Below are 25,283 nucleotides of genomic sequence, written 5' to 3' on the forward strand. Positions count from 1 at the left end.
TACCAACAACAACAAATTTTGAGTGATTTCAAGCACAACAACAACACCAGAACACAAATTTATCAGCCACAACTGAGATATGGCAACTTAACCAAATTACCCAGAAATTTTCTTTCTTTGGCATTTCTTTTCATTTCATTTCGTTTCTTTGATTTTGTGTTTTTTCTTTTCATGCCAGCTATAAAAAGCCCCGCTGCAGACCCAAACATCACCATTAACTTCTGGTTTTTGGAGCCGCTAGGAGCTCAATAACCGCCTTAACGTACTAGTTGTTCAAAGTTGTTAAATCCTTTTCAAACCCCCCTTCCGACACCAAAGTCCAGCAAGGCTGAAACCATTCGTGAGTTTGCGAAAGTGAAGTGCGAATTTTGACCAAAAAAAATTTCAACAAAAAAAAAATAAAAAAGGTGCGTAAAAAATTGAAAAAAAAACAGTGGAAAAAATTAAGAAAAAAAAAACAAGAACAAGAATAAAAGTTAATAATTAATAAGGTTTAAGACAATACAAAATTGTGAAATTGAAAATAACTCCAGTACCCAGCATGATATGCCGGCTGTGATATTTAAAAACAATGACTCAACGTCTTGAGGATTATGGGATGATGAATTCTTCAAAATATTTTCTTATTATTTTTAATATTAAAATTAAAAATCATTTCAAAAATTATTTTTTTTAAACAATTTCTAAGGATTTGTATTTAGTTTTCAAAAAATATACTTAAAATAAAATTTCCAGCAAATTGTGAAAAAATACTTAAATGCTGCTTTAGAAATGAACAAGGATTTTTTTATTAACAAACATTGAAGGCAATTTTTTTATGGTTAATATTGAATATACATATTCCTTTTGTTCTGAGACTCATACTGAAATTCGATCTAGAATAATTCTTCTTTTGATACTTTCCCCCAAAAATGAAGTAGAAAGGGACATTTTGGCTCCGATTGGATAGGTGTTATATTAACAGGAAAATAAAGCAAATTCATAATTTCCAGTTTTAGTACCATATTTTCGAATGTAATTTCCATAAAAACTATTATACCTAGACGTACGATTTATTCGGAGATTTATTGTGAAATTTTGTGTAGAACATTTCTTCCTTTAATAACTTTTGCATAAAATGAAATTTGATGTCACTTTCAGGTGTCAACTCGAAAAAAGTCAGGGGAAAAGTTCATCAAAAAACTAGGGAATATTTTCGGTTTTTTTTTGGAACATTGATGCTAATATTTTGATGAGATACAATGGAAATAGAGATTTTCTTTCTTCTGTGACTTATGCTGAAATTTGATAAGGAATATTTTTTTCTTTTAAATCATCTTTCCAAACTAATGTTTTGTTGGAGAATTTTGCTGTTAAAAAAAAAAACACCAAAAACCTATTTTTCACTCATAGTACATACATTTTAAATTTAATTTATAATTAAAAACTATAGCACCTAGATATATAACTTATTCTGAGATTAGTAGTAAAATATTGTGTAGAATATTTCTTCTTTTAATAACTTTTGCCTAAAATGAAATTTGATGTCACTTTCAGCTGTCAACTCGAAAAAAGTCCGTGGAAAAATTCGTCAAAAAATTAGGGAATATTTTCGGTTTTTTGGGATCATTGATGTTAATATTTTTATGAGCTACAATGGAAATAGAGATTTCTTTTCTTTAAGGACTTATACTGAAATTCGATTTAGAATAATTCTTCTTTTTATACTTTCCCCCAAAAATGAAGTATATATCCGATTGGATATTTGTTAAAATAACAGTAACATAAAGCAAGTACTTAATTTTCAATCATAGTACATAAATTTTAAATGTAATTTTCCTTAAAAACTATTACACCTAGATATATGATTTATTCTGAGATTTATAGCGAAATTTTGTGTAGAATATTTCTTCTTTTAATAACTTTTGCCTAAAATGAAATTTGATGTCACTTTCAGCTGTCAACTCGAAAAAAGTCCGGGGAAAATCAATCGAAAATTAGGGAATATTTTCTGTTTTTTGGGAACATTGATCCTAATATTTTTATGAGCTACAATGGAAATAGAGATTTCTATTCTTTAGGGACTTATACTGAAATTTGATGAGGAATATTTTTGTCTTTGACATCAACCTTCCATAATGATGCTCTCTTAGCGATTTTTTTGCAGTAAAAACATCATCAAACACATTATTTTCACTTTTAGCACATAAATTTCGAATGTAATTTTCCTTAAAAACTATTATACATAGATCAAGGGTTTATTCTGAGATTAGTATTGAAATTTTGTATAGAATATTTCGTTCTTTAATAACTTTTGCCTAAAACGACATTTTATATCACCTTCAGTCGTCCTCTCGAAAAAAGTCTGGGGAAAAAATGCATCAAAAAAATTATGGCATATTTTAATGATGTTTTATTTATTTATTTTTTTTTTAATTTCCAATGAAAATTACGATTTCTTTCTTTTGGGAACTTATACTGGAATTTGATGAGGAATATTTTCGTCATTGACATTATCCTTCTAAAACGATGTTTTGTTTGGGATTTTGGCACAATCTCACACAAAGTAAGGTTTTATCGCAAGAATGTGCTTTTTTATAAATGAATTTCTGGCATTTGGGTAAGATTTAGACCTTTGATGTCTTCTAGAACCCATAGTCGAATTTCATGACCAATTATTTTGTGGAATATTTTCACCTGCTACGATCGCGTTTAAAGGGAGTTTTTTAAGCGTAATTTGGAAAAAAGCCCAAAGCGAGGGTTAAAAGGCCAAAAAGACCCCATTTTAGTGTGGTTTGAGGGTTAACATTTTCTGCCAAAATATTCCTCGTATTTTTATCTGCAATATTGCCAAAGACACTATATACCTAAAGTCTCTGGATTCCAAGGAACTTTATTTCGAAAATTTCCAAAAATGTGAAGAAGAGGAGGGAAATTTCCAAAAAAAAGCTCTTTTGTGTGGTTTGAGGGTTAAAATTTTCGCCGAAATATTAGCCATTAATTGATCTCCAATATTGCCAAAGACACAATATACCTAAAGTGTCCGGAGTCCAATGAACCTTATTTCGAAAATTTCCAAAAATGTGAAGAAGAGGGGGAAACTTCCCAAAACAACTTTATTGTCTGGTTTGAGGGTTAAAATTTTCCGCCAAAATATTACCCATTAATTTATGCCCAATATTGTCAAAGACACTATATACCTAAAGTGTACAGATCCCAAGGAATCTTATGTCGAAAGTTTCCAAAAATGTGAGGAAGAGGGGGGAACTTCCCCATCCTTACTTTGGTTACTTTACATTGCAAATTTTTGAAAATGCCGTTGCATGGGTCTTCTGTTTTTTGCTCTAATTTCATAATCTGCTGAATTTTCCTTGAAATTTTAGGAAAAATTGAATTTTGAGTATTTACAAAAATTTCTCTATTTTTACCTCGACTTTCCAAATCTTTTCCGTAATTATTGAAAAAATTGAATTTTTTGTACTTAAAAATGATCAGACATTTTTCTAAAAATTTTAATTTTGAAATAAAAAGTAAGAAATTTTCCTTGCAATTTTGGAAAATATTGAATTTTTTCGGTAAAAAATAAAAAATTGCATTTTTTGTACCCATTAAATGATCAGACATTTTTCCAAAAATTATAATTTTGAAATTAAAAAACTAGGAAATTTTCCTTGCAATTTTAGGAAAAATTTAATTTTTTTCGGTAAAAAAATTGAAAAATTTAGTTTTTTGTACCTAAAAAATAATCAGACATTTTTCCAAAAATTGTAATATTGAAATTAAAAAACTAGGAAAAATTCCTTGCAATTTTAGGAAAAATTGTTTTTTTTTTGGTAAAAAAAATTGAAAATTTGATTTTTTTTATTTTAAAAAATTCTCAAAAAATTTTGCAAAAATCACCATTTTGAAATTAAAAAATAAGATTTTTTAAAAATATTTTTACAAATTTTCAAAATATTTCTCAATATTTTGCTATTATTATACAATCTAATGGGTTGAAATTTTTTCCAAAAATCTTTATTTTGAATTTAGAGAGTATTTTTTTTTAAATATTTTTACAAATTCTCAAAATATTTCTCAATATTTTGCTTTTTAAATACACTCTAAGGGCTATTTGGATGAATTCCATTCAATTACACTTTTCATATATTATCTAAATCTGACTCATCATTAATTTTTAGGGGAAAATCCAAAAAAATTAATTTTTTTTTTCAAAATTAAATTAAATTTTATTTTAATTATTTATCAAATTGCATTATTTGTTATACAAAGTTATTGTTGTTTTTTGTTGAAAAAAATAAAATAATAACAATAACAAAAATTTCTATTTGAATACAATAAAACTTTCAATTTTATTTGCAATGGCAGAGGCAAACAAAGGCCAGCTCAGTCGCTCGCTCGCTCGCATCTGGAAATTATTTAACAGTTCAATACTAATTACAGTTGGTTTGACTGAGATATGAAAATTCAAAGGGAAATAGTGGGGGAGAGGGGAAAAGTGGAAGGCAGGAAAGTAGAGTGCTTGGAAAGTGCCAGGAAAATCGAATTCCGCCAAGCTGTACCAATCGCAGTTGTTGCCCTGTTCCCTGGCTTCATTGAAATTATTTTTTTTTTTTTTTTTTTGATTAGCATTTTTCAAATATTTGTTTACAAATCACAGCTTTTTGTTTTGTTTTCAATTCATCCAATTTATTTTTTTATTAATTTTTTAAAATTCTGAAAACAAAAATTTCAATTCTGAAAAAATTTCAATTCATCAAAAAATCTTCAATTCATCAAAAATAAATTCAATAATGAAGTCATTTGCATTCATCCGGCATTTGTTTGGGGGAGAGTTTTATTTTTTTTTTTTTTGTTTTGTCCTATTGACAAAAATATTCAATACTTCGAAAAAAAACGTATTTTCAAAACCCAAGTGTTTGAGTGTTGTTTTGTACTTTTATCACCCTTCGGCCATTAACTGAATTTTTTGGGGAATTTTCAAAACAAAAAAAAAACAAAATATTGCAGCTGAGTAATTTCAAATAAATCCAAACAAAATTCATTGGCCCCAAATTGCGACAGATAAACGACAGGTGGAAAATTTTCGATTTAAAAAAAAATATATATATTTTGAAAATAATTTCCAGAGATTCCAAGGACTCTTATTTCGAAAGTTTCCAAAAATTTGTGGAAGAGGGGAGGGGGGGACTTCCCCATCTCTATTTTGGTTACTTCAGGTTGTAAAATTTTGAAAATGCCGTTACATGGGTCATCTGTGATTATACCCTCCACCATAATATGGAGGGTATATTAAGCCTTTGTAACACCTCGAAATATACATTTTAGACCCCACAAAGTACCACAAAGTCAAAGGCCATAATTTTCAATTTTTTTTTTTATTAATTTTATCGAATAAAAACAAAAAATATCGGAAATAGCATCAAAAATATAGCGGAAATAGCATCAAAAAAATATTTTGAAAATATTTTCCAAAATTGTTTTACTATTTAATTTCTGATAAAAACCAATTTTTCGCATTTTTTTTAATTTTTTTTTATTTTTTTATTTATTTTTTTTTAATTTTCATTTTCAAGGAAAAAATATTTTGAAAATATTTTCCAAAATTGTTTTCCTTTTTAATTTCTAATATAGACCAATATTTCGGATTTTTTTTTTTAATATTTTCTTATTTTTTTTTCAAATATTTTTTTAAATTTTCAATTTCAAGGAAAAAAATATTTTCCAAAATTGTTTTAGTATTTTTTTAGATTTTGAATTTCAAGAAGAAAATATTATATATATATAATTTCTAATATAGACCAATATTTCGGATTTTTTTTATTTTTTCTTATTTATTTTTCAAGTATTTTTTTAAATTTTTAATTTCAAGTAAAAAAAAAATATTTTCCAAAATTGTTTTAGTATTTTTTAGATTTTGAATTTCAAGGAGAAAATATTTTGAAAAATTCTTTTGCAAAATTGTTTTACTATGTAATTTCTAATATAGACCAATATTTCGGTTTTTTTAATTTTTTCTTAATTTTTTTTAAGTAATTTTTTTTTAAATTTCAATTTCAAGGAAAAAAATATTTTGAAAATATTTTCCAAAATTGTTTTACAATTTAATTTCTAATATAGACCAATATTTCGGAGTTTTTTTTTAATTTTTTCTCATTTTTTTTTTCAAGTATTTTTTTTTTAAATTTTCAATTTCAAGGAAAAGAATATTTTCCAAAATTGTTTTACTATTTAATTTCTAATATAGACCAATATTTCGGATTTTTTTTAAATTTTTTTCTATTTTTTTTTTTTTATTCATCTACAATTTTTAAATACCCACGATTATTTCTTTGTTGAATTCCCGCCATAAAATTGCAATTCAGCTAATTTTTTTTTTTGTTTATGGGTTTTTTGCACTTCTTCTTCTTCTTTCCACATATCGTGTGAAAGTCACAAACCTTTTCGTTGTTGTTGTTGTTTGTTTTGCCTATGTCAGCCGTGCAAGAAAACCAGTTAAATACACATTCTGATCGCGTGAATCTTATTAGAATTATAACTCAATCGCAAAAGTCGTTTGACAGCATGTGGGAAGAGTGTTTTCAAAAAAAAAAAAAGTAGCGAAAAACAGATAAATAAATGAAAGTTATTAAATATGTTAATCATAGAGAATTTGTTGTTGTTTTTCATTTCCAATGGCTAAAGAGATCAAAGAGACTTAATGCGTTTATCATTGATTTGCTCTGCAACTGTTGCATTTCAAAGAGAGACAGAGGGAGAGAGAGACAGTGTGTGTGTGAGTTGCATGAGAGTGAGAGCTGAGTAACATGGAGCCCAATAAATAATATAATAATGTTGTTTTGTAAACCTTTCTTTCTTTCTGTTGTTGTTATTGTCGTTCACAGATCGTAACAGAGACAGTGTCTATCTGTCTGTCAGTCAGTCGTTCGTTCAGCACATTCTGCGACTCAGACTCTTCGTTGTATTTAAGGCCAGGTTACAGACTTCAGATACAATTTGCTGTTTGGCGCGTAAAAACATATTTCCAAACTGGGACGGCTCTCTAGATTTGCAATAAAAGAAAAAAATAACAAAGAACAGAAAAATTTTTAAAGAAAAAAAAATCAAAATAAAAAGAAATTAAATATAAAAAATATATAAAATATAAAATTAAATATAAAACTATAAAAAAATTAAAAACTATTGAAAAAAATAATAATAAAATAAAGAATAATTATTATAATAATAATAATTTTTTTAACAAAAATTTAATTAAAAAATAATAATAATACAAAAGATTAAAAAAATTATTATTAAAATAAATTTCCAATTAAAAACCATTTCAAAAAAACATTCAAGTTGTACTTAAATTACAAACCTCCACAACTGGATTGAGTAAAACCAAAACCCAGACCAAAAAAACAAAACAAAAACAGTTCATGTTTCCCATAAAATTCGAAATAAACTATAAAAAATTAAATTTGCAAAGAACTATAAGGGGAACGAAGAAAATTGAAATTTTCATATATTTATAACGAGAGCTTTAACAAATTTTCCCCAGGAATTTTTTGTGAATTTCAAAAAAAAAAAAATAAATAAAATAAAGAAAGCAGTGCAAGTGTTTTGGAAATTTCCACAAAAAAGTCATCATTACAGAGGATTAACAAAAAATCGAACAAAAAAAATCTCGTTTTTTTTTTGTTTAATATTACAAAAGGTAAACAAGACTTTTTTATGGCAAAACAAAAATTATATAAAAAATAAGAACAACAAAATCAAATATTTTGCAAAAGGTCACGTATCAAAATTTTGCTTTTAATTAATTTGAAAGAAAAATTGGAAAAAATAATAAAAAAAAAATTCTAAAGAAAAATCCAGAAGCCCCAAAAAAGTTTTCAATATTGAATTTAGAGAATAAACTAAATTTTATTCACCCAAGTTTCAAGATGTTCCGGAAGAAATTGAACCAAAAACTCCAGAATTGTAATTCTCCTAAGTCTGTTTTTGATACTGATACTGAAACTATTCTGACTATTTTTGTCATTTTGACTATTTTGTACAATATTTAAAAAAATGTTAAAACAAATCAAAATTTTGGGAAAAAATAAAAAAGTATATATTATAATTTTGACAAAAACTTTAACAAACTTTTAAGAAATATTTTTTGATCATAGCTATGATTTTTGAGAAGAGAGAAATTTTTTTGAATTAAAAAAATAGAAAAATCAATTTTTGCTAAGTTTTCTTTTTTGAAACTGAAATTATTTTATATTTTTATTGCATTTTTGAAACAAAAAAATTGTTTATCAAATTTTGAGAAGAAAAATTATAAAGAGTTGAGAATTAAAAAAAAATTTAAAAAATTGGAAAAAATTTATTGCATTTTTGTTGTTTTTTTTTTTTTTTTTTTTTTGAAGATATTTTTGTTTTATTTTTGAACAAAACTCGACAAGTTTTTTTGTTTTATATTTCAAAATGTTCAATATGTCTTCAAATTTAAAATTATTTTTGTTGGGTTTTGGGCTGTATTTAAAACATTTTCGCCCAAATAAATGCAATTTAGATGTTTTATTTGTCAAAAATTTCAAAAAATTTTTCAAAATTTATTTTTTTTAATTATTATTATTTATATTTTTTTTGGGTTATTTAACATTTCTCCCAAAAAAAAACTACAATTTACATTCAAATGATGCTATTAAACCAGGTTTTATTTGTCTAAAAATTCACAAAATTTTCAGAAATTACAGTTTTTGGATTATTTGAACTGCAATTCAGCTACAAAGTATCATATTAAATCATTAAAAAACTCCAATATTTATTTCAAAATTAAATTTTGTTCGGTTATTTGGCTTTTTTGCCAAAAAAAATCAATTCATCTGCAAAAGATGTTATTCAGCTAAGATTTATTTGTCAACAATTTCGAATAATTTCAAATTTTTTCCAAAACTAAACCTTAAATTCATTTTTTCGTCTATTTGAACATATTTGCCAAAAAACTGCATTCAGCTGCAAATTATTTTATTATATCAGGTTTTTTTTACAAAAAATTCCAATAATTTTTTCAAAATTTAAATTAGCAAAACTGCAATTCAGCTGCCAAAAATCTTATTCAGCTAAGATTTATTTGTCAACAATTTCGAATAATTTCAATATTTTTTCCAAAACTAAACCTTTAATTCATTTTTCGTCTATTTGAACATATTTGCCCAATTTTTCCTCTATTTCAACATTTTTGAAAAAATTGCAATTTAGCAGCAACAAAGTGCATTCTATCAAGTTTTATTTGTCAAAAATTTCCAAAAAACTTCAAATTTTTTTTTAAAAACTTTATTCATTTTTTTTCAAAAAATTCAATATTTTTATACCTTCCACCATTCTATAGAGGGTATATTAACTTTGTCATTCCGTTTGTAACTCCTTTCGTATTTGAACAAATTTCGTATTTGAAGTTCGTAATGGATGCTACAGCCTATGACAGAAAATCGTCTGTGCAGGTTCACGTCTTCATGTAGTCTCCATATGACGGTACCTCCCGATACTCGGCATTTTGATGATTTTAGCGACATTATTCTCCGGAATTGTTTCAAATTTGGTATTTGAAGTTCGTAATGGGTTCTACAGCCTATGACAAAAAATTATCTATGCAGGTTCACGTCTTCGTATAGTCTCCATATAATAGTTTTCATTTAAGTGGTAGTTTACGGAAGTTTTTAGAAAATTTTCAAGTTACTTCCAAATGGTTTAGGGTATTAAAAGTTCGGCCTGACCGCTGCTGTTTTACTTGTTTTATATTTCAATTTTTGCATTATTTGAACATTTCGTTTTTCATTCAGGTTTTATTTGTCCAAAAAAATGTTTTTTTTTTTTTTTTTTTTTTTTTTTTTGAAAATTTCATTATTTTCCCTTCAAAAAACCATTTTAGCAGACGAAAATAAAAAAAATAGATTTTTTTTTTATTTTTTTTTTTTAATATATCATTGTTTTCTTCTTTTTATGTCTTTGGAAGAGATTTTCAATAACCGCCAATTAAGGAAAACTTTAAATCATTTGCAAAAAAAAATATTCAGCCAAATTTTAATTTTCACAAACACTTCAATTTTTTCAAAATTATTTTTTTTTTATTTAAATTTTTTTTGTCTTAGATTTTTTTTATCACATTGAGTCTGAGCAATCGCTTTTATTCTATAAAAAATGTAATTCAGTTAATTATTTTTCAATTAATTATTATTATTATCATTTTTTTTTTTAATAAAATTCTTAACTAAATTGGAGCAATTTTCTAAAACTGCCCTTAAATGAAATTAATTCGAAAATTCCTTATTTCAAAAAAATAAAAATAACACTGCTTTGGAATTATTAAGCTTTGATCAGTAGTTAATTACTACCCCTCTCTGTCTCTGTCTCTCTCTCTCACACACAAAAACACACACACTTCCCACCCCACCATTGTGGATCTATAATTCAGTGGCTAATTAAATTTAAAGCTTCGAACACGTACTGCAGTCTTTTTTCCAAACGGAATATATTTAATGAAAATTATTATTAATTTTTTCGAGCTCTAATTGCATGGTGTTGTTGTTGTTACTGTTCTTAGTCATTTCGGAGCAATTCGTTCGTGTGATAGTGAGAGAGAGCAGCGTTATCTCCAACCCAAAATGGCTGTGTCTTCTTTGGTAGTTTCGATTGACACAAGTTCTTAGTTGTTGTTGTTGGGCACGTGACATTATGGCAGAATAATTTTTTTCAAAAGAAAAAATTTTAAAATTTTAAACAACAAAAACAAAGAAGAAAAGACCAAGAAATTACCAGACCTGACTGGTATCAATTCAATTAATTGTCAATTAAAAAAAAAAAACAAATTAAACTCTGGCCAATTAGGGCCAATGCTGAGTTGAAAATTGCAGACAAAAAAATGAGAAACAAAATTTATTTCGGGATTTCATTCAGAAGGAATTACAAGCAGTAAATGTTTAATCATTAAAAAAATTATGGCTTTTTAATTTGCAGCCAATGCAAATTACATTCTGACCCATAAACATAACATTTGGATTCTGAGAAATATTTTCAGGAATAAAAATAACTCTCCTTAGGAGTCATTGGGGAAGGGGGGGAGGAAAACGCCTAATAATAAAGAAACAAAGAAGAAGAGATTTTTATGGAATATGCTATTTTTGTAAATATTTGCATAAAATGCCAGTGGAAAAGAATTTTAGGTTTGTTTGGTTACTTTTCTGAGAGAGTTAAAGGGAGAGAGAGATAAACAGCTTGAAGTCTTTGCATGGCATATTTTGTGACATATCGCAAAAGGATGTCAGAGTCGCACTCGAATTCTGTCGCCGTTTCCCTTTATAATTTGACATTAATATGGCCAGCCATGACATAGACAAATGAAAATATAGACAACGAAATGCTCTCACCGTTTATCTTCGAAAAAATCGGATCAGCAGATGTCGCCTATATCGTTTCAGGGGTTTGAGTGGGAATTTTGAAGTCACTCAATTCTAAAACGTTAAAAATAACAAAAACTGTAGGATATTTGTCAGTTGAAAATTATTTCAGAATAAAAGATATGTGAAAAGTACGTGATGACATCGAAAAATTCCGGAATAATCAAGTAAAATTCTTGAAAAGCGATAAAATGTGTTTTCGAAGTCGAGTGGCTTGAACGCGTAAATCAGCATGTTGACTATGCAAAACATGATGAGAGCCACCTGGAAAAAAAGACCAAACTAACTTTTCGTTGTCTATATCTTAATTTGTCTATGGCCATGATGCCAAGCTGCTCTCTTTCATAGAAAGTAAAGATGAGAGTACATCAACAGCTTGAAGTCTTTGCCTGGCATATTTTGTGACATATCACAAAGAGATGTCAGAGCCGCATTCAAATTCTGTCGCCGTTTCCCTTTATAATTAGAGATTTATATGACTAGCCATGACGTCAAGCTGCTGATGTAGCCTTACCTTAAGGTAGTGTTATTCTCTTTTGAAGGAAAACTTTGGAAAGTAAAATTTAAAAATTTTCAAGATCCTGCCAAATGGTGGTGGACGGATCAAACTTAGTGCTTTTTACTTGATTTTTTAATTTTTTTTATTTTTTGTTTTCAACTAAAAATTGAAATTTAAATAATTATTAATTCAGCCAAGTAATTTCCATTGAAACATATGTTTTTTTTTTCTTTTTTGTTTAATAATAACTTTCTCATTTGTAAACAAATAATGTCAACACGTGTATTTATTAATATAAATTAATTCATTTTAAAAACAAATCTGTACTGACAGCTGTACTGTATGCTGCTTACAAATGATTTGGCCTAATTATGTAATTTGCGACAACAAGAAAAAAACACGGATGTCAGAATATTAAACAAGTTATTGTTCTGTTTTACAAAACTCGGCATAATTATTATTTTTGTCAGTTGGTCATTAACAAAAAAAATGCAGGAGGGTTATTTATAAAAAACGCAAATCAGGCAATTGGGTTTGTGAGACAGAAATAAATTTGTTTTTTTTTTCTTATTTTTAATTAAAAAATGTATATTTTTTAAAAATATTTTTAGTTGAAGTTTTATTTAAAATTCTAATTTTTTCTTATTCAAATAACATTACGAAAGACAAACAATTTTTTTAAATTTCATTTGACTTAAAAAAATTCTAGAAAATATTATTGCGGCGCTGCGTGTTCCATCGTAGGTACCCCACTTAACACAGTTGACCGTACACTGTTAAATTTCTTATTGTGTTTGAAAACCCAATAGAAAATTTAAATAAAACAATGAAAAATCTGGAAGTCTGAGTGTTTACAGACGTAAAAACAAATCAGTCTCTTGAGTTTGTGGGACAAAAAAATTTCATTTTTTTTTTCAATTAAAAAAAATTTAAAAAGTTCCGTTCAATTTTTATTGAAAAATTTTAAAATTTTTATTCTTATTTAAATAATATTACGAGAGATAAATATTTTTGCGAATTTCATTTGCTTTGAAAATACGAAAGAAAATTTGAAGTGTTCCATCATAGGTACCTCACTTAACACAACTGACCATACACTGTTCAATTTCTTATTAAGCTTGAAATCCCATCACGAAATGTAAACAAAACGAGCAAAAGTCTTGAATTTAAAGACGATTAAAAACAATTCCTGCAATTGAGACAGAAGTAATTTTTTCAGTTCAATTTTTATTAAAAATTATCAAAATTTCTTAAATAACATTATGAAAGATAAACATTTTTGTGAATTTCATTTGATTTGATGTGAAAATGTTATAGAAAACATTATTACGGCGCTGTGTGTTCCATCATAGGTACCCCACCTAACACAGCTGACCATACACTGTTAAATTTCTTAATGTTTTGGAAATAACAATACCAAATGTATTTGCGTGTTTAAAGAAGCAAACAAGTAAAACAGCTTTACAGCCGGGCCGGACCGAACATTGAATACCCTCCACCATTTGGAACGAATTTGGCAATTTTCAAAAACAATAAAATTCTGTTAAAATCTTAAAAATACCGAATGTAGCTGTTATATTAGGGTCTATACGACGACGTGGACCTGCATAGGCGACATTTGTCATAAGCCATTACAATATTCAAATGCGAAACTTAAAAAAATCGATGAGTAATGTCGCCAAAATTATCAAAATACCGAATATCTTCAGGTACCGTTATATGGGGGCTATACGAAGACGTGGACCTGCGCAGACAATCTCCTGTCATAGACTGCAGCATCCATTACGAACTTCAAATACGAAATTTGAAACATTTCCGGTGAATAATGTCGCTAAAATCATCAAAATATCGAATATCGGAAGGTAACGCTTATATGGGTGCTATACGAAGACGTGGACCTGCACGCACAATTTTCTGTCATAGGCTGTAGCATCCATTACGAACTTCAAATACCAAATTTGAAACAATTCCGGTGAATAATGTCGCTAAAATCAACAAACTACGGAATATCGTTATATGGGGGCTATACGAAGACGTGAAGCTACATGGTCCATTTTTAATATCAAAAGTCCTGCAGACATAATACACATTTGAGTGAAATTTTATCAACCTACTGCATTTCGTTCGGAAGCTGGAGTGATTTCCACAAACGTATAGAAGGACGGACATCGCTAAATCGACATATAATTTTATGCTGATCATGAATATTCAATTTTGAAATTAAAAACTTTGAATGAAAATTTATTCAAATTCGTTAAATTATTATTACATCACGTGTTCGTCCATAGGTACCCCATTTCATACAAGCGATCATTGACTGTTAACATTTTATGGTGATTGAAATCCCAGTACGAAATGTAAACAAAACGAGCAAAAATGTTAAAATTTGTGTAAACGATGCTAAGTTGATATATTAAGGGATATCATTTCAATAGATCATAGCCCGATTTGTTGTGATTTAATGAATTTCATAAATCTATTGTGATTAGTCACTTATAGATCACCTTATTATTACTACGTCACATGTTCGTCCTTAGGTACCACATTTCATACAGTGAATCATTAGTTGTTAACATTTTATGGTGATTGAAATTCCAGTACAAAACGTAAACAAAACGAGCAAAAATGTTAAAATTGGTTTAAGCGAGGCTAAGTCAATATCATGAGGGATATAATTTCAATAGATCAAATACCGATTTTTTGTGATTTAATGTATTTGACAAACCTATTGTGATTGGTCACGTAATGTAAATAATCATAGTTATTATTGGTATGTAAATCCTCTATTAGATTATTTGTTGAAATTGCTATTGCAATTGGAATACCTTACCCCAAAACCATTTATCACAGCTGATTATTAGATAAGTTGTCAACTTGGTTATTGTGAATGAAATACCAGTGCAAAAGATAAAGAAATAGCAAATTGAAACATAAACAAAAGGCCAATTTATTATTACTATGTGACATGTTCGTCCTTAGGTACCCCATTTCATACAGTTGATCATTAGCTGTTAACATTTCATTGTGATTGGAGTCCTAGTGCGAAATGTAAACAAAACAAACATTTAGGGGTTTAATGCAAACATATTCGGTGTAAATGAGGCTTATGTCAATTTCTTAAGGGAAATCCTTTCAATTGATCAAAGACCGACACTCTGTTGTTATTTCAAGAACTAGGCAAATCTGTGATTGGTCATTTTTTAGTTTCTATTTTTTTTAGTTCTATTTTTATTAAATTAAAAAAAAATGTTTTAATTAAAAAATACATTTTAATTTTCTCAAATCAAAAAATATTTGTAAATGAAAAAAATCCCATGAATTCAAAAAATAAAGAAATCCTCAAAAAAAATTAATTAAAAAGCCGTACTTCTCTTCCCATTAAAAAAATAATAACCTTATTAATTTCACGCACGTTCTGCTTTAAAATGGGCATATTGAACTCCAATAATTGAGAAATTTATTTGTTATTGAATTAATATAAAGCAAGTGCAAATAAAACAAAACACAGACACACACATTGGAAATTTCGATTTAATTATTGGGCTATTTAAAATATTTAAATAAAATAAATGTTTAAATGTCTTTAACGAGAAAATATGTTTTGTTTAAGTTTTTTCTATTTCGCTGCAAAACTTGCAATTCCGCAAAACAAAATTTTATTCAATATTTTTTTTCTTTTTGTTTTTTTATTTTATTTTTATTCTGTCTCCTCCGATATAATATCATTTTCAAGTTCAGCCGAAGATTTATTACATGCAGCCAGGTTTTTATAACTTATTTTTTTTACTGGCTACAAAAAATGATAATAAAAAAATATTTTATTTTTTATTATTTTTTTTTTAATTTCAACAAAAAAAAAAATACTGAAAATCTCGTTGTCTGTGTCTGACAAATTTATTGCGTATTCTAATTGTGTCAACGATGCTGTGTATTGAAACGTCATTTTTTTGTTTCTTTTTTGTGTGGATTTTTTGTTGTTGTAACAAACAGCCATAGAATTTTTTTTATTGTAAATTATTTGTTTGTTGTCAGTTTTTTTTTTTGCACTTTTTTGTTTTTTGTTCGCTCTGAAGGCAAACAGGAACTGATTATGCCTTCTCTCTTTTTTGTTTGCAAAAATTCAAACAATTCCAATTGGCATCGAATCCAGCGTTCCAATCCAACTGGTCTGGGGTGCATGTTGCAATGAATTACTGTTTTGGCGCTTAAATAGTCAAACAACAAAAGATTTATTTGCAATTAATTACGAAAAACAAACAACAACAACAACAAAAAACAAAACAATTTCAATAAATTCTCAAATCTCTAAATTAATTATTTATGCACATAAAATTGAAGTTTATTAACTGAATCCCCCCGTGCAAATCTCATAGATTGAAAGGCGTGACGTATACGCTATACGTGACGTTTACGCTATGGAAGTGACATTTGAAATCGAGTGGATTAGTAGTCTAAACGTGCCCTCCAGGTGTGGGAACATAAATAGCTTGAAGTCTTCGCATGACATATTTTGTGACATACCATAGCCGCACTAGAATCCTGACGCCGTTTCCCCTTATAATTTGACAATAATATGCCTAGCCATGATGCCAAGCTGCTTATATAGCCTCACCTTTATAACACAATTTAGCTTGAGTTCTGAAAATACATATTTTTTTCAATTTTTCCATTGCCGAATTGCGTTTTGTATTTCTGAACAGTTGATGTTTTTTAATTTATTTTTATTTTAATATTTTTCCTATTTTATTTTATTCTTATTTTTTCTTTTTTGAAATTATTAGCATCTTTTCATTTCCATTTCCCTTTTCCCGCATGACAATAATGAAAATGATGCTTGAAATTTAATTGAATTTAATTTACCTTTTCAATTTATTCGAATTTGTTTTAATAATTTATTATTGTTTCTCTCTCTCTTCCTCTCCTTCTCATTGCAGAACTTAAAGACCTCTTGTGAGAACTAGTCAACAATTTAGTTTAACTAGTTTGTAAATCCGAAATTTGTTTCTGTGGACGTCATCCATAGCTGTTTGTGGCGTTATCTGCTTCTTTTTGCTGCATTTTTTTCTTCTTTAAATTTTTGTGCGGAAGCCGCCGAGAGAAAAAGTTCTAAACAAATCGAACTCATAGAATGGTAGAAGGTGACTCTAATAAAAACTCCAGTAACTGTAAGTATTTGAAAATTGATGGATTATTACATAATTACAAATGGAAAGGAAATTCCTTTTAAAAAAGCTTTATTTTTACGCCACCTGTCTGAGCATAGGTACCCCACTTAACACATTTGATTATTAGCTGTTAAAAATCTTATTGTGATTGAATTCTCAGTACGAAAGTTGAACAAAGTGGCAACAATAGAGACATTTACGCCTTTAATGAAAACCTTTTCGCTGTAAATGAGGCTTAAGTCAATTTAAATAAAAATAAAATAATAAACAAAACGTAAACAACTTTAAAATTTCGTAAATATCTAAAAAAGACTCGTTATTGTACCACATGTTTGACCATAGGTACCCCATGTATTGCAACTTATCATTAACTGTTAACATTTTACTGTGAATGACATCCCAGTAGGGAAGAGAAAACTAAACGGAAAAATTTTTAAATTTGCGAAAAGAAACATAACTAGATTGGAGACATCAAAAAAATTTATGGGCAACCATGGCAACGTACTGAAGTCTGAAACTCTGTTATTATTGATTATACCCTTGGCCATATGTCTAGAGTGGTGAGTGCCAGGTGTAAAAATGGACGTTGTTTTACTCTTTAAAAATGCAACGTCAATTTCATACATCAGTTGTTTTCTTCGGCTTGCCGCTACGCCTAATATTCTTTTTATCACTTTAACCGACTTTATCTTTATTTATAACACATATAGACTAGGAAATTATTCAAAATAATACAAAAAACGCAAAAAACTAATTCCCCAATTCCCGTTAAAGATCCAATATTAAAGTCTGGCCAAATAACACCAACGGCGTCGAGTGAAAGACTATTGAACGTCTTTAGAGTGTCTGCTAACCACTGCAAAATGATAACACTCGGGGAAACTGTTGCGTTCTTTTGTTTTAAAATTGCAAAAAAAAAAAACACAAAAAAACGTATTCCCCAATTCCTATTAATGATCCCATGTCGAAGTCTGGCCAAAAAAATACTAACGGCGTCGCGAGTAAAACTATTGAACGCCTTTGTTCTTTGAGTGACTGCTAATCACTGCAAAATGATAACACTCGGGAAACTGTTGCGGTCGTTCGTTTCAAATTTGTCATATCACAGTGTTATTTATTAATTATATAATAATATATTAATATAATTATATAAACAAATTAATTATTAATAACTTCGTTAAAAAACATCTAATTAGAAATGAAAGAAAACCTCTGCGAATTATGTACCTCGTTGTAAGCGCCATTGTGTTCTTTTTAATCTTTGAATAAACATGTTTTGCTCAGCATAAATTTCCTTTCCATGGCAAATCTGGCGGTCTAATTCTACCTTTAATTGTAAATAATTAAAATTACCACAAGAAACTAATATTTTTTTCTCTCTCCTCCAACCCCCTCACAGCCTATAATGTAGAAAGTGGCCAACAACCAAACTACAACACAAGCACAGTCGACAATCGTTCCATTATCCAACCCTACGGCCTGGGCACCGATTCCAAGGATCTCGGCTATCACATCAACGACGCCTATGAAGTGGACAAAAATGATTTAGAAAAAGCCAATGGCGGCCGTTCGGCCGGCGGCATGAAAGCCGGCTTCGAACAGGCCATTGAGCTGTGCGGCTATGGCAAATTCCATTACATTCTGCTGGCCATCTGTGGTCTGGTCAGCACGAGCGAAGAGATGGACGTTATCAGTATGTCTTTCATCCTGCCGTCAGCGCAATGCGATTTGAATTTGAATACCGAGACCAAAGGCTGGCTGAATTCGATCATCTTCATTGGTATGATGGTCGGTGCCTACTTTTGGGGTAGCATTGCTGATTCGATGGGCCGTAAGAAAGTATTGATCGTCATTTCTTTTATGAATGGTTTTTGCATTGTCGCTTCGTCATTTTCGCAAACTTACGAATGGTTTATGCTGTTTCGATTCCTCAACGGTGCTGCGTAAGTAAAACAACCCCTCCTCTTCCCATCATGACTCATCAGCTATTGAATGTGATAATTTGATTAGCATATGTTGGAAATGAGATTTTTTAAATTTATCACATTTTCAATTGTTGTTATTGTTGTTGTTGCGTTTTTTATTTGTTTTTGTAAAAATACCTCAATTGATCGAAAAATAGCCTGACTTTGCCTTGTTTACGACTAATGAACTAACACAAAGGCTGAATGCCTTGCCTGCCTGCTTGCCCGGGCTTGCATGCTGCCCATCGCTAGTTGATAATTAATTCGTTAAATTTGGCAAAGTGTGCCGGCCGGACGAGTTCATTTCAAAACATGGCATGTAACCAACCATTCTGACAACATTCATTAAGGTAGAAAATAAACTGATATTTTTGATCCCCTGACATGTCAGAAACACAAATTTCATAGCAATTATTTAATAAATTATGCAGCGGATTAAAGAAACTTCCCTTCAGAAAGTATCAAATATTAAACGCAACATCTTTTTTCAAATTTTTATACATTTATTTATTTATTCCAGGTTCTGGAACCGAGAACCTGGAATATATTTGCAAATTTATGCTGCATTCGTGTTAAGTTTTAGTTTTTCCATAACATTTTGTGGAAACGCCTAAAAGTATGCTACAAATATTACAAAGATCAAGTCACTTTTAATTGATCTGTTCCAGAAACTCCAAGAATTTACTAGTTTAGCATTTTTTTTCAATATCGTAAAGCGATAATCGATTATCGTAGTAGAACCTTTTACATTCTTGCAGTTCTGGAACAGAGTCCTCCGTTTCAGAATCTAATAGTTTAAAATTTTTTTCGATCTCAGAAGGGAAAAATCGGTAATCGTAGTAACATATTCAAATTTATTTTGTTCCAGAACTACAAGAATGTAAAAGATTTTACTACGATAACCGATAACGATAACCGATAACCGAAAATTTCAGAACCAGTAGATTCTTGGAGTTTCTGGAACAGAGCAATTCTCAATTTCAATTCAAATTTATTGAGTCTTTGTTTTTAAATATACGTTTAATGGTAACCGAAAAAATATTTTTTTAAAAAATCCACGTTGGTTAATATTTAAAAAAATAATTTTTAAAAAATCCACGTTGGTTAATATTAAAAAAAAAATAGTTTTTAAAAAATCCACGTTGGTTAATATTTGGAAAAAATAATTTTTAAAAAATTCACGTTGGTTAATATTTAAAAATAATAATTTTTAAAAAATCCACGTTGGTTAATATTTAAAAAAAAAATAATTTTTAAAAAATCCACGTTGGTTAATATTTAAAAAAAATAATTTTTAAAAAATCCACGTTGGTTAATATTTAAAAAAAATCGTTTTTAAAAAATCCAAAATATTTAAAAAAAATAATTTTCAAAGAATCCACGTTGGTTGATATTTGGAAAAATATAATTTTTAAAAAATCCACGTTGGTTAATATTTAAAAAAATAATTTTTAAAAAATCCACGTTGGTTAATATTTAAAAAAATAATTTTTAAAAAATCCACGTTGGTTAATATTTAAAAAAAAAATAATTTTTAAAAAATCCACGTTGGTTAATATTTAAAAAAAATAATTTTTAAAAAATCCACGTTGGTTAATATTTAAAAAAAATCGTTTTTAAAAAATCCAAAATATTTAAAAAAAATAATTTTCAAAGAATCCACGTTGGTTGATATTTGGAAAAATATAATTTTTAAAAAATCCACGTTGGTTAATATTTAAAAAAATAATTTTTAAAAAATCCACGTTGGTTAATATTTAAAAAAAAATAATTTAAAAAAAATCCACGTTGGTTAATATTTAAAAAAAATAATTTTTAAAAAATCCACGTTGGTTAATATTTAAAAAAAATAATTTTTAAAAAATCCACGTTGGTTAATATTTAAAAAAAATCGTTTTTAAAAAATCCAAAATATTTAAAAAAAATAATTTTCAAAGAATCCACGTTGGTTGATATTTGGAAAAATATAATTTTTAAAAAATCCACGTTGGTTAATATTTAAAAAAATAATTTTTAAAAAATCCACGTTGGTTAATATTTAAAAAAATAATTTTTAAAAAATCCACGTAGGTTAATATTTAAAAAAATAATTTTTAAAAAATCCACGTTGGTTAATATTTAAAAAAATAATTTTTAAAAAATCCACGTAGGTTAATATTTAAAAAAATAATTTTTAAAAAATCCACGTTGGTTAATATTTAAAAAAATAATTTTTAAAGAATCCACGTTGGTTGATATTTGGAAAAATATAATTTTAAAAAAATACACGCTGGATAATTTTCGGATAAAATAAGTTCTAAAAAACCTACGTTGGCTAGTATTTAAAAAAAATAATTTTTAAAAAATCCACGTTGGTTAATATTTAAAAAAAATAATTTTTAAAAAATCCGCGTTGGTTAATATTTAAAAAAAATAATTTCAAAAAAATCCACGTTGGTTAATATTTAAAAAAAAATAATTTTTAAAAAATCCACGTTGGTTAATATTTAAAAAAAATAATTTTTAAAAAATCCACGTTGGTTAATATTTAAAAAAAAAACAAAAATTTAAAGAATCCACGTTGGTTGATATTTGGAAAAATATAATTTTAAAAAAATACACGCTGGATAATTTTCGGAAAAAATAAGTTCTAAAAAACCTACGATGGCTAGTATTTAAAAATAATAATTTTTAAAAAATCCAAGTTGTTTAATATTTGAAAAAAAAAAAAAAAATATAAAATTCACGTTGGTTGATATTTGAAAAAAAAAATAATTTTTAAAAATCCACGTCAGTTAATATTTGGGAAAAAATGAATTTTAAAAAATCCACGTCGGTTAATATTTGAAAAAAAAAATAATTTAAAAAAATCCACGTTGGTTCATATTTGGAAAAATATATTTTTAAAAAATCCACATTTATTAATTGAAAGTGACTTATTCCACATTTATCTTTGTAATATATGTAGCATACTTTTAGGCGCAAATTGCAAAACAATTAGACTAGGTTCTGGAACGGGGCAATTCTTGCAAATTCTGGAACAGAGCAATTTTTCCTCATTTCTTCATTTTCACCTTTAAGCCTTCAAATTTTTCATTTTTAATAATTCCAATATATTTTTCTTTCCTTCCCACCCTCCCTTAGCCTTGGCGGCAGTGGCCCTGTCATCTGGTCTTATTTCGCCGAATTCCAACCGAAATCGAAACGTGGCTCCATGTTGAGTTTCATGGCAGCCTTCTGGACTTTCGGTAACCTCTTTGTGGCCGGCCTCGCCTGGCTCATCATCCCAACCGGCATTGGTTTTGTCACACCCCTCTTCACCTACAACTCATGGCGTATTTTCTTGATGGTTTGCTCCCTGCCCTCCTTTGTGGTGGCCTTCCTCTTGTTCTATCTACCCGAATCGCCCAAGTTCTTGCTGTCCAAGGGTAAACAGGATAAGGCTATGGCCATTTTCCGTGGCATTTTTGTGACCAATACCAAAAAGGCGCCCGAACTGTATCCCGTCACCGAACTGGATATCGATGAGAAACTGATGGCTGAAATCCAGGAGGCCCGCGACTCGGTCAAGGGTAAATACTCGAAAATGTTGTCGGGTATGGTGGATCACAGCAAACAGTTGTTTACCTCGCCCATCTTGAAATTCACCCTGGTTTCGATCATCATCAATTTCACCTTCCACATTGGTTACTACGGTCTGATGATGTGGTTCCCCGAGCTGTTCAATCGCTTCGAGGAGTACAGCTCCAATTTCCCCGGCGAGAAGGCCGGTGTGTGTACCGTCACCGAATATGTGGTCGGCAAGGACAACCACGAAGATGCCGTCTGTTCATCGCACATTCCCTCGGCTGTATTTATGGAGTCGCTGATCTCCTTGGCTTCCGCTCTGCCCGCCAACTTGATTGCCATCTTGGGTATGGACTTGTTGGGTCGTAAATTCTTCTTGATCTTCGGTACCATGACGGCCGGTGTCTGTTCGGCTGCCATGTACTTTGTCTTCAACTCCACCCAGAATTTGATTGTCTCGGCCGTGTTCAGTGGTGCCATTTCTGCTGCCAATGCCGCCCTCGACTGTCTGATCACTGAAGTATTTCCCACGCATTTGAGAGCCACCGGTGTGGCCATTTCCATGGTTGCCGCCCGTATGGGTGGTATCATTGGTAATATTGTCATTGCCACGCTGCTGGATCAATACTGTCCTGCCCCAACCTTCATTGTGGCTGTGCTCCTGATGGGTGGTGGCCTGATGTGTCTGCTCTTGCCCAACACAACACGCAAGGAACTGAACTAAATAAACAAAAGCTTTGTATTCCAATTTGAAATCGGAACAAAAACAGTCCCACCCAGAATTTGTCCGTTAGCTGCGACACCACCACCTACACCACACATCATGCCCACTTACACAAACACACGCGCTCACACGAATACATCGACATACAAGCCAACACTCACACACACCCACACACACACACATACAGTGAAGTTTTAAAGGAAACCAAAAAAACAAAAAAATGAAGTCGTAACGGACAAATGAACGGATAGTCTTGTAATCTTCAGCTGCTGCTGGATTTTTGCCCTAGCAGATCTTAACTATCATCATCCGGCTCCAAATCTTACACCAAATTTGGTATTTTTAAAATATTTGTTTTTAAACAATTGTTCTTATGCTTAGGTAATATTGTAAATTATATACATTAAATACTATCTATATAATATATGCTAATAATACACTATATACATATATAGTGAGAGAATTTACATATATATATATACACATAAAAATAATATTAAAACAATTATTATTATAATACATTTGTATGTATTTTTAAACAAAAAAATATAAAACCAAATAAAACAACATCGTTGAAAAATGAAACAAATACGAAAAACCATTGCTCTGTTCCAGAACCTGCAAGAGTCTACTAATTTTGAAATTTTTTTCAATATCGTAAAGGATTTTTCCTTTTGTCGTAGAAAACAATTTTACATTCTTGCAGTTCTGGAGCACCACAACCATAATTTTTTTCTTTGAGGAATATGGCCGATAACACGAGTTTCGGTAGAAAATAAATTCGATAAATAAATTTTCTACACAAAATCTTGGGGATAAAAAAATTGTCTGCACAATATAACATTAACATTAATTAATAACAATAATTTATTTCACAAAAAATATCCAAAAAATTAGGATATTAAATTTTTTCTTTCTTATCTGCAGAAAATGTTACGAACATCAGTAATTTCATTCACAGTAATATGATACCCTACACCACTTTGCTAATTTAAGGTGTGTCTGGTTACCCTAAAGTTTGTAACAATTGTTACAAATTGTTACTGGAAGTCGTCTGTTAACCCGAAAGTTCTGCAAAAGAGAGCGGTTGGAGAGAGAAATTTTGACAGTTCTTTCAGTGAGAGTTTGCAAATTCTTGCTGGACAAATGTCTTCTTGCAATCTCTTGCAACTCTTCTTCTTCTTCTCATTCATCGACATTCAATCAGATATTTTCTATTGTTTATTTATTTCTTTTTGTGATTTTAATTTGAAAATATTGTTTTGGAATTAGCAAGACTAATTGTTTTTGGAGAACAACTTTACAAAATGTGAAAAACATAAATACTAATATGTAATAATAAAAAATAAAAGACTATTTCCAACATTTTTAGACAAATGTCATTAGCAACAGGTTTACAGGATTCCGCGGAATACATCAAATCTATCTTCCTTTTATTGCTCATATTTTTATTTTATTGTCAATTTCCTTTTTATTTATAAAACATGTGAAATCCTTTCGTTTAATTCTTTTAATGGGGGACAAATTGGTTTGTTTTGACAAATCAGCTGATTAGTTGCAAGCTTCTGCAGGAATACCGTCTGTTTACTTTTCGCAATTTCCTAGCAAAAGAGAATAAAACTACCTTACTCTCTCAGAAAGAAGTTGCTGGACAATTCCTGCTGGAAAAGTAACCAGACACACCTTTAGTTGAGCTCCACATAAAAATTAAAAGTTTTTTATGGGAGAATTCAATCATACACCCTATGATTATAATTATAATTTAAAATTCAAAGGACTAAATATGCCGAAGCATTTGTTTCTTTTAAATTCGGACTTGTATTGCCCATTTGGTGCAAAATTAATTTGAAATCAGATAAAGATATATATGGAAGCTATATCCAAATCTGAGCCAATCTCGATAAAATTTGGCAAAGATATTTCTGAGTTGTATTAGATATATTTCCCTGAATATCGTTGTTATGGAGTGCATATTACGGC

General features: G+C 29.0%; 1 protein-coding gene across 1 annotated transcript; it reads left to right on the top strand.

Moving 5' to 3' along the window:
• The first annotated feature begins 204 nt into the window (after positions 1-204).
• LOC101898906 (synaptic vesicle glycoprotein 2B) lies at positions 205-23,465 on the top strand. Its single transcript, XM_059122486.1, has 4 exons — positions 205-407; positions 16,839-17,069; positions 18,469-19,012; positions 22,157-23,465. The coding sequence occupies exons 2-4, from the start codon at positions 17,033-17,035 to the stop codon at positions 23,301-23,303; spliced, it is 1,728 nt and encodes a 575-aa protein (XP_058978469.1). The 5' UTR covers positions 205-407; positions 16,839-17,032; the 3' UTR covers positions 23,304-23,465.
• Positions 23,466-25,283: the final 1,818 nt, after the last annotated feature.

The sequence above is a fragment of the Musca domestica genome, unplaced genomic scaffold, assembly GCF_030504385.1.
Source record: "Musca domestica strain aabys unplaced genomic scaffold, Musca_domestica.polishedcontigs.V.1.1 20, whole genome shotgun sequence".
NCBI lineage: Eukaryota > Metazoa > Arthropoda > Insecta > Diptera > Muscidae > Musca > Musca domestica.